An 11,246-nucleotide genomic window follows, 5' to 3' on the forward strand; every position below is an offset into this window, starting at 1 on the left:
TTGTATTTCTAAGAAATTACTAGATCTTGTGGTGTTTATTCTAGACATAAAAACATATGTGTGAGTCTATGTAAATGTTAACTCTAAATAAATAGAATTACTTTAGCTCTTAATTGACTAACAATATTTCACAATTTGTTTTCTGGTATAAATTATTTGACTAGAATTTTCATTTTTATACAATAACACTTGGCTTGGGTTATAAAAAAACAAAAACCATTCAACTTGTGAACTCTTTATTATTTGACTCTATTGTAATTATTTTCATTATATGACCTGTTTGAGAATTATCGAGCACACATAATTCAAGACTTCTTTTAGATCAAAGAGAGGCTCTGATTCCATTGGTAATGGTAAAAAAAAAACTCTAAAAGAGGAAATAATAACACAACAATAGGACAAAAAATTTCTCGACATTGTAAAACGTAATCAATCTATAAATTGTCTTTGTTTATCATCGGATTTGGAAAACAATAGCATAATACAAGAGCACAAACTATCACCGATTTGATCTTTAATCAATGTCCCAAGTGCACAGCTTCATCCACGGCCAGAGCCAGTGCAGCAGCAGCACCAACATATTTGTGTGGAGTTAGCTCCAAAAGTTGGTCTTTTGCTTCTTCAGGCAAATCCAAACCTTTGATAAACTTTCTAATGTTTTCTTCATCAACAGCTCTTCCTCTTGTTAGCTCCTTCAGCTTCTCATACGGCTCTGGAACACCGTATCTCCTCATCACCTTTTTTTATGGTACCATAATAATTCCGTGAATTAGCAGCAATACATGGCATAACTTGATCGATATTCAAAACTAGAAAAGTCGAGAAATTTACAGTTTGTATCGGTTCAGCAAGGACTTCCCAAGTATGATCCAAATGTTCTTTTAACCGAGCTTCATTAACCTATATCAAGAACATTCTTAGTTTATGAAAAAGTGGAACAAATCTTAGTGCTACGGTGATAATAATACCTGAAGCTTCCCGATTCCCTGAATTGCGCTCTTGTAAGCGAGAAGAGAGTGTCCTAAAGCTACACCCATGTTTCTCAAGACAGTTGAATCCGTTAAATCACGCTGCAGATTGTAAACATCATTTTCAGGGTCCACTAGTGTTAGAAAAGATATACAGGAGACACTTGATATGAACAAAATGGTCAGACCTGCATTCTTGAAATGGGAAGCTTCATGCTGAGAAAAGCAAGCTGTGCATTTGCTATACCTAGATTCCCTTCACTGTTCTCAAAGTCAATAGGATTCACTTTGTGAGGCATTGTCGACGATCCAATTTCACCTGCTTTAGTTAGCTGCATCAAGATTTCAAACTATGAGACGATGTTCCCTTCCCATTCAATAATATATGCTTTTAGTAATTTGTTAATACTTGCCTGCTTAAAGTACCCTAGAGAGATGTAGCTCCATATATCTCTGTCAAAGTCGATTAAAATATTGTTGAACTGGCTAATAGTATTAAAAAGTCTAGCCATATAGTCATGGGGTTCGATCTGCAAAACCCACGAGAGAACAATCAATCAGTGAAGAAGTATATAAATCGCTCCACCAGCAAAAAGAGAAACTATATTTACCTGAGTCACGTATGGGTTGAATGTTAATCCGAGAGAAGTAACAAACTCCTCTGCAACATGAGGCCAGTCAATATTAGAATATGCGGAGATATGGGCGTTGTAGTTCCCGACAGCACCCGCAAATTTCCCCTTAATCTTTGTTTCTGAAAGATATCTCCTTTCTTCGCTCAACCTCACAGCAAAAATCGCCATTTCCTTACCCAAAGTTGTAGGAGAAGCTGCCTGCATTATAAATCATAAAAAAGCAACATTATCCAAAGAGATTGACAGAATCAAAATCATGACCAGTGCTTCAACATAGAGAGAGACAGAACTGACATACTGAAACAATGCAAAGGTTACTCTTTTGACATTACCTGTCCATGAGTATGTGAAAGCATTGGGACATACGCAAAACTCTTAGCCATCAGAGAGATTGACTTAATCAGCTCATCCATGGTGGGAAGTATAACCGAACTAAGTGCTTCTCGAAGCATCAAAGCATGGGAAAGATTGTTGATGTCTTCAGACGTACAAGCAAAATGGAAAAACTCAAGAACCTAATCAATTAAAAGACAAGAGAAATTTAGTTACAGAGCATCAAAAGCATCCAAACCCTAAAGAACTTAGAAGCGAGAGAAAAGTTTCAAAAACCTTAGCAATCTCCGGGTGTGATTCAACCTTTTGTTTCAGGAAATACTCCACTGCTTTCACATCGTGATTTGTTACTCTCTCAATCTTCTTAACTTCCAATGCATCATCCACGCTAAATCCATCAATGATGCCTTGCAAGTACTCCTGAGCTTCTTTGCTAAAGCTTGGAACTTCAGTGACTTCAGGAATATTTGAAAGCTTAAGAAGCCATTTGATCTACGCATATATATATATATATACAAAAAGATCAAAACTTTTGCAAATGGGTGCATTAGAACAGACAACTAAACTACTCGCACAAAGGATATCGAATGATAAATCTTCACCTCGACAAGTACTCGGAAATAGATCAACCCAAACTCGCTCATAGAAGAAGCCAATTCATTAACTTTCCCCCAGTAACGTCCATCCAAAGGCGATAACGCAGTTAAATTCGACATCTCCAAGTCTCTTGAACTAGCAAGAGCCATTGCTATCACCTAAAGTATATCCATTTAATCGCCAATTCGTAACCAAAAACATCAAATTACATCCAAGAAGCAAAACCCATTAACAAAAATTAAGACTTGGAAATAGAAAAGGCTTTACCTTTCTTGAAGTCGTTAGTTTCAGAGAAGCAGTAGAAGAGACAGAGAACGAAACTCTCGGAGGCAAGCACAGCGACTTTGATGGGTTTAAGAGACTTCTGGTGGTTGGTGTAAGGCCGAGACAATGGATTTTGGTGTTGGTTAAAGCCATCGAAAAATAAAAGAGGCTCTTTAGAATTAGATTCCAGAATAAAAAAAAAAGCTTAGAAGTGAGCCCTGTTCTAAAACGCGGCCGCGGAGGCCGCCTAAGCGCCGGTTAATCGCTCGGCGGCGGTGCTCCGCCGGGATATTACCCAAATCGGAAAACGGAAAAATATCGATTGTTTTTGTTTAAAATGGGATTATAGATGTTGGAGATAAAAACAATTGAATTGGAGATGAAATCATGAAAAACAAGTTATTTAGTGAGTGGAGGCCATAAGTTTTAGGGTTGCAGCGTCGCAAAACTCTTGAGGAGAAGATGATATGTAAAACGACGAAAAAGGAGAAAATAGATAAAATCAGCAATTAAGGGCGTCGAACTCGTGGCACGAACGATTCCAGACGAGTTAATAACCATTAGAGCTGGGCCATATTCTTTGGAGTATCACGCAAAGTAAATATATATAAGCACTAAAACATATAATATTGATATTAATTATAAAAATATTATAATATCCTAGTCCCCAATTAATTCCCATGTAATCTCCGATTAATCAATTAATTGCTAGGCCCAACTTGACCGTCCGACTAGTGCCTAGCGATTTTAAAAACATGGGAAGTGAGTGAGTAAATGTGTGTGGATGCTTGGCGTTGATGTACCGCCTATAAATTAGTATTTTAAGCTTTTGGGAGATTCCGATTAAACAATAAACACAGTTGCACATTTCTATTATTTTCAAGATTCCATTTTTACCCTTGTTATTCCTACTTATTACGCTTATACGTTGGTTGAGCACTTTGAGCTCTTCAAATTTTGTTAAACTTACATAACTTTCAAATTGTAGGTTTTTCAAAATAAAAATAAAATAGAAATTGTAGCAATAAAACAATACTCATGTGTTTATGTGTAGAATTTAGTTTTTTTTTGTCAACAAATATTTACTTATTATATAAAGCTTGATGTCAAAGTTACTCATTAACAAGATCGTGATACGCGTTAATTATATATCTAAATTTTTTACATGTGTCCAGATTACACCTTAACATGATTATGATATGTGTCAAACTAATGATCTTTAAAATCAATCATTCTAAGTTAATCCCTAGGAAAGAAAAATTAAAAAAATATTTACCAAACAAAAAAAACTAATCCAAAAGCAAAAAATAAAAATTTACCTATTACCGTAAAGAAATTAAATATATGTGTTATTAAAAGTTCTAAACCTATCCTACAAAGGAAATCTATATATAAGTAACAATAAATAACTATTTTTTCCACATAGAGAGAGACTCTAAAACAAAACAAAAAAATCCAAGTCGCATTACGTACGAGCAAGTCCAAGGAAGAGTTAAAAAAAAAAACCAGAAATAAAAACACAATTAAAAATCCATATAATTGCAGACGTACGAGCAAGACGTAAAATCTAAACCAAACTTTAAAATTCCTATTATAAAATTAGTCAGATTCTTCATCTGTTAGATCGATATCTGAACCTCCATCTTCGTTGTCTGATCCGACTTCCATTTCATCTTCATTATCATCAAGATATTCTGCTTGACCATGTCTCAGTGTCTCGACTTGTACGGAATCATCACAAATAATTGGATCAGCAGTTTCATTTTGCATTGGAGTAAAATCAAAAGTCTCACTAAGCAAGACTTTTCCTCTTGGTTGTATCACAACGGTGGCGTTCCATTGTTGACCCTTTTTCTGAGTTATCCGTGGATACGGCACATAGCATACTTGATCTGACTGCGAAGCTAAAATGAAAGGGTCGTATTTCCCATAACGCTTTGTGATGTTAACATCAATTATCCCAGATTTATTTATTCGTACACCTTCTCCAATGGTTGGATCATACCAATCACATTTGAACACCACAACTTTAAGATGTACTGGTCCAGGAAAATGAATTTCTAAAATCTCTCTCAAGACTCCATAGAAATCATGTTCTCCATTTGAGCTAGAAGATGATGTGCATTTCACACAAACTCCAAAATTGGCATTCTTTTTGTCTTTCCCATGATCATATGTGTGAAATATGTAACCACGACAAAAATAAATAGGCCAAGAAGTAACTTTTGTCATTGGACCATGGGCGAGCATTTGCAACCATTTTGGATAAGAATTCTCTTTGGAAGTATTCTCCACCTGATTTTTGTCAATACAGAAAATAACTTCTATTACAATAATAAAATATTCAACAATAAAAATCAGAATAGAATTAACAAGTTGTCTTACATGTTCTTTTAGCCAGCTTGCAAATTCTTTTTCTTTAAGTGAGTTAGATCATCTCCTGTTATCCCAGGATAAGCAACGGCCATGCTATCATCAAACAACCTATAGAAAAAGTTTAATGAGTTTTATTATATAAAACACCTTAATTATGCAATTGTAAAGTAAATATCTTACATACCTTTCAAATGGGTTTAATTCTTCGCAGTTCATAAGAATATATGTGTGTGCAGTCCGATAGTCTTTATCTTGAAACCAAATCTCATTTGATTTACCACTACTCCTCCCTAGTTGAGAAAAAATTTCTGGAATTAAATCGGATTGGTGAGTATAATGATCATCTCCATCGTAGTGTCGATCGCCGGTTCTACGTCTTTTCGTCTTACCTTGATGAAAGTAGCAAAAGTAGAAATTTCTAATAATTAGCAAAAGTAGAAATTTCTTCATTGATGTATTGTTCAACAATATAACCTTCTACTTTTGCTTTATTCCTCACTTTTCTCTTCAAATGACCCATGTATCGTTCAAAAGGATACATCCATCTAAATTGTACAGGTCTTCCAAGTCGAGCTTCGTGTGGCAAATGAAGATGGTGGAAATATTTTTTCCAAATTACAAAGAACAATACAAATGTTCTTTTCTATTTATCAAAAAATGTTCTGTTCTAGCGTTGCAACACTATCTTTATTTAGTGTTTTTGCACAAAGATCCCGAAAAAATAAGCTCACACCTACAAAAAAAAGAAAAAAAAATAGTTGTATAAATATTAATTACTACCTACAAAACAACGTCTTCTTTCATGTACTTAACTAAACAATATTAGACTGAAATAAGTATAAGAAAAATAATGTTTAATCCCCCCCATCAAATACGTTTATATGTGACGATCTCATATATAAACTAATCAAATAAAATAGATTCATTAGTTATTTATTTTAATGTTCTTACAAAATTATAAAATAACTCAACCAAAGTATAACCAAAAGAAGAAAATAATAAACTTACCTGATAGTGCATCATGTATAGATTTATCCATAAGCTTAGCAAATGCAACTGGAAGTAACCGTTGCATTAAAACATGGCAGTCATGACTTTTCATTCTTGTTAATTTTCCCTTAGCTAGATCAACACATTTTGATAGACTAGATGAATACCCATCAGAAAATTTAACATCTTTTTTGAGCCACTCTAGAAAAGTTGTTTTTGCATCAGCTTGTAGTCTGAAAATTGGAACCGGTGCCTTTCCATCGTCTGTTAGATGTAATTCTTTTCGATTACAGTACTCTTCCAAATCAAGTCGTGATTTGATGTTATCTTTTGTCTTTCCCTGCACATTAAGTAGAGTATTGATGACATTATCCAAAAAGTTTTTTTCGATGTGCATCACGTCAAGATTGTGTCGAAGTTTAAGAAATTTCCAATAAGGTAACTCCCAAAAAATGCTCTGCTTATGCCAGTGGTGACTGTCACCATATCCTTGCAGTCGTCCATGGTTCCCTCCACAATCAATGGTTTTTGGCAAACAATTGACTATATTCCAAAGTTCTTCACCTGTTAGCAATTGAAGTGGAATATCGTTCACAACCCTTCCTCTTTTAAAGTTTTTCTTGTTCTGCCGATAGCTATGATTTATTGGTAAAACGTTGCGGTGACAATCAAACCAACTTGTTTTTCTACCATTTTTTAGTTGAAAAGCAGATGTATGATCCATACAGTAAGGGCATGCTAACCGACCATGTGTTGTCCAACCCGAAAGCATACCATAAGCTGGAAAATTGCTTATTATCCATATAAGTACAGCTCTTAAGAGAAAGTTCTGTTTGGTGTAAATATCATATGCATGTACGCCGTTAACCCACAAATCTTTCAATTCGTCTATCAACGGTTGAAGAAAAATATCCAGACTTCTCTTCGGATGATTTGGACCAGGAACTAGAACTGACAGAAACATAAATTCTTGTTTTATGCACATGTCAGGTGGCAGATTATACGGTATCAAGATTACAGACCATAATGAATAATTATGTCCTGACATACCAAATGGATTAAAACCATCTGTGCATAATCCAAGGTAAACATTTCTTGATTCAAATGCAAAATCAGGGAATACCTCGTGAAAATGTTTCCATGCTTCTCCATCAGATGGATGACTCATTTCTCTGCTTTTCACTAAGTGCTCTGCATGCCATCTCATATCTTTTGCAGTACTAATAGATTGATATAACCTCTTCAATCTATCAGATATGGGCAAATAAAACATCTGACGATACACAACTTTTTTCTGTCCAGGCTTTTCTGTCGGATAAAATCTATCTTTTTCATAGAATTGACACTTCTCCTCGATTTCAGTATCTTTCCAAAATATCATGCAATTATCTTGACAAACGTCAATTTTTTGATAAGGTAAACCCAAAGACCGCATTAGCTTCTTTATATCATAATATAAATGCATTGAGTTGTTACCTTCTGGCAAATATTCTTGTAATGCTTGAGAGATCGCGTCCATGTAATTTTGAGGAAGATTATAATCTGTCTTTATACTCATGAATCGAGCTGCTAAAGATAATTGTGAATGACCAGCTTTACATCCATCATAAATTGGATGTTTTGCAGCATCCAAAATATCATAAAACTTTTTCACATCAGCATTAGGCTCTTCACCTATGTTTTCATCAAATCCTAATTCTGTATTACCAAATGCATCTGAAACCATTTCCACATAAGGATCCACTGACTCCGTGTTAGACTCAGACACAAAAGCATCTTCGGTAGAATGATTGTCTACAATATTATAATTTTCTCTATGAGAAATCCAAACCCAATAGTTAGGCATAAATCCTCTATTATATAAATGATTTAACACAATATTCTCTGGTAATAGAGGTCTGCCATTCTCACATTTGAAACATGGACAAAAAAGTTTGCCTTTCTCGAGAAACAAAGGTTGATTCTTCGCAAATTTCATAAAATTTTCCAACCCTTGGCAAAAATTTTCTGAAACTTCATTAGTAATATGATCGATTCGTTCATACATCCAACTCCTTGTAACATAAATATTGTTGTCCGACGACATTATACCTGAAATTAAAGTAAAAAAAAAACACACAAATTGAGAAACTCAACTTGGATCATATTTCTTTTAATGTACTATATATATATATATATATATATATGTTTCAATCCGAACATGGGCTATATTATATATCAAAACCCCTTATTTTTAGTTTAAACATTTACATGTTATGGATGACGTAAAAAGATGCTAAACCTTTTTGTTACGAGTAGCAATTTTGGAGAGGCACCTCTTTTTTTGTTTTCTTTTTAAAATCAAAGTTGTTACGTCTGTAACAAGCAGAATTTAAAATTTACGTTACTAATTACTTGACTAAGAAAAAATATATTTAAAACACCACCAGAAAGAATTAACTTGAGCATACCTTGTATGAGATCCCCAATGCTTAGTATGACACTAGCATATTTTGTTCTGTATTTTTTTCTGGAGTACTTGCACCTCATATGTTAATTATGATTTCTTTCACAAAGTCAACATATATATACGTCAAGTCAACATATATATACGTATATAATTTGATAAGACTCCTAATCTCACTATTAATATAAGAAAAGATAATTCTGTATATTTTTAAAGTTTATCTAATAAGATATAATATTTATCACTTTCAAAATATTAACAAATATTATTTAGTGGCATAATTAATTGTTATTTAATTAATTAAACATAGTGACAAATATATTACACAATAATGTAACTATTTACAACAGAATTTTATGCCACAGATTGGTAACATTTGCTGACAACTATTTAGTCACTATAATATCTCAAACTCTAACTCAAATTTTTGTCTTAAGTTCGTCTTTATTTGCAACCACGTATTAGTCACAAATCGTCACAATTTTATGACAAAAGAAACTGTCACAATTTATGTCTCTTATAATGACAAAATAACTACAAATTTGAGACAAACAAAATTAGTGACAACATCGTCTCTAAATCGTCAAAAAATTTGTGACTAATAACCTCTGTCAAAAAATTATGTCACAATAGCTCCAGTTTCTTTTTGTGTGGGTGCACTAGAACAGACAACTAAACAATGAATCAAATCCTAAATCTCCACTTGGGAGTAACAACAAGCGTTAGTTTCAAATGCAAGTACCTCGACAAGTACTCGGAAATAGATCAACCCAAACTCGCTCATAGAAGAGGCCAATTCATTAACTTTTCCCCAATAACGTCCATCCAAAGGCGATAATGCAGTTAAGTTCGACATCTCCAAGTCTCTGGAACTAGCACCAGCCATTGCTATCACCTAAAGCATATCCATATAATCACCAATTCGTATTCGGAAAACATCATATTACATCCAAAAACACAGCTTTTCAGCAAAACCCATTAAAATAAATTAAGACTTTACCTTTCTTGAAGTCATAAGCTTGAGAGAATCAGTAGAGGAGACAGAGAACAAAACTCTCGGAAGCAAGCACAGCGATTTTGATGGGTTTAAGAGACTTCTGGTGGTTGTTGTAAGGCCGAGGCAAGGGATTTTGGTGTTGGTTAAAGCCATCGAAAAACAAAATTAAGCTCTTTTAGATTCCAGAATAAAAGCTTAGAAGTGAGTGAGTGTGTGTGGATGCTTGGCGTTAATGTACCGTCGATAAATTAGTATTTTAGGGTTTTAGGAGATTCCGATTAAACAACAACAACACTCAGTTGCACATTTCTATTCTTTTAATATTCCATGTTTACCCTTGTTAACCCATCTAATTACGCTTATAGGTGCTTGAGCTCTTTGTTTTTTTTTTTTAAATAAATAAATTGTAGCAATAACACAATAATCATGTGTAGAATTTAGTTTCTTTTCAACAAATATTAATAAATATTAAGACAAGAAAACAAATTTAAAAGAATTGATTCCTACACAAAAACCCTACATATATCTTTCTTTTATATGAAGCTTGTTTTTTTTGTGAAGAAATATAGAATAAACTCTTGACATAATTATGTAATATATGTACCATGTAACAATATTAATGTTCCAATGTTTTTAAGAAGATAATAACGTGTCTAAATAATCACTTCCCAAATCCTCAAACTCAAACAATCCAAACACATCACATAATGTCTCTTCTTCCGTAACCATGATCTTCTTCATTTTAACTTCTTGAAACATAGAATCTTCGTCACTCCTTGGTGTCTTTCTTGAACCTAGCAAAGTTTCTCCACTCGCAAGCAATCCACAAGTTTCCCTATAATCCTTAGTTGAAGGATGGCCAATAGTACAATGGTTTTCAACCATCCCATCGTCAACGACCTTATGATCATAAGCCATGGTCGCTTCCGTTTCTATTCTCGATCCTATTTTGTGGCCTCTTCTTAACGGTTGGGATGTATTTAAACTGTGTATCGGGTAGTAGTTTGGGGCGCAATCCATTTCCATAGCTTTAATAACTGTCTCGAGTTGAAAATTTGTGTTAGCTTTTTGAGTCCCTCATATTCTAACCGCGGCTTTGTCGTAAGCCATAGCTGCTTCTTCTGCAGTTTGGACGTTCCGAGCCAAACCCTAAGAATAGAAAAAGGGAAGTTCTACCTTGCACATTAAGTAGAGTATTGATGACATTATCCAAAAAGTTTTTTTCGATGTGCATCACGTCAAGATTTTGTCGAAGTTTAAGATTCCAATAAGGTAACTCCCAAAAAATGCTCTGCTTATGCCAGTGGTGACTGTCACCATATCCTTGCAGTCGTCCATGGTTCCCTCCACAATCAATGGTTTTTGGCAAACAATTGACTCTATTCCAAAGTTCTTCACCTGTTAGCAATTGAAGTGGAATATCGTTCACAACCCTTCCACTTTTATAGTTTTTCTTGTTCCGCCGATAACTATGATTTATTGGTAAAAAGTTGCGGTGACAATCAAACCAACTTGTTTTTCTACCATTTTTTAGTTGAAAAGCAGATGTATGATCCATACAGTAAGGGCATGCTAACCGACCATGTGTTGTCCAACCCAAAAGCATACCATAAGCTAGAAAATCGCTTATTGTCCATATA

At 34.2% G+C, this 11,246-nt stretch overlaps 1 protein-coding gene and 1 pseudogene across 1 annotated transcript in view; both read right to left on the reverse strand.

The window, feature by feature from the left end:
• Positions 519–11,246, reverse strand: part of LOC104729055 (adenylosuccinate lyase) — a gene marked incomplete in the record, with an annotated part of 21,400 nt that continues 10,672 nt past the window's right edge. The window contains 9 exon segments of the mRNA XM_019235856.1: positions 519–737; positions 832–900; positions 969–1,070; positions 1,157–1,300; positions 1,382–1,498; positions 1,580–1,801; positions 1,936–2,118; positions 2,213–2,428; positions 2,539–2,662. Coding sequence (XP_019091401.1) covers positions 519–737; positions 832–900; positions 969–1,070; positions 1,157–1,300; positions 1,382–1,498; positions 1,580–1,801; positions 1,936–2,118; positions 2,213–2,428; positions 2,539–2,662 — 1,396 coding nt within the window.
• LOC104753777 lies at positions 10,240–10,944 on the reverse strand (annotated as a pseudogene).

Source organism: Camelina sativa, chromosome 2 (genome assembly GCF_000633955.1).
Source record: "Camelina sativa cultivar DH55 chromosome 2, Cs, whole genome shotgun sequence".
Classification (NCBI taxonomy): Eukaryota; Viridiplantae; Streptophyta; class Magnoliopsida; order Brassicales; family Brassicaceae; genus Camelina; species Camelina sativa.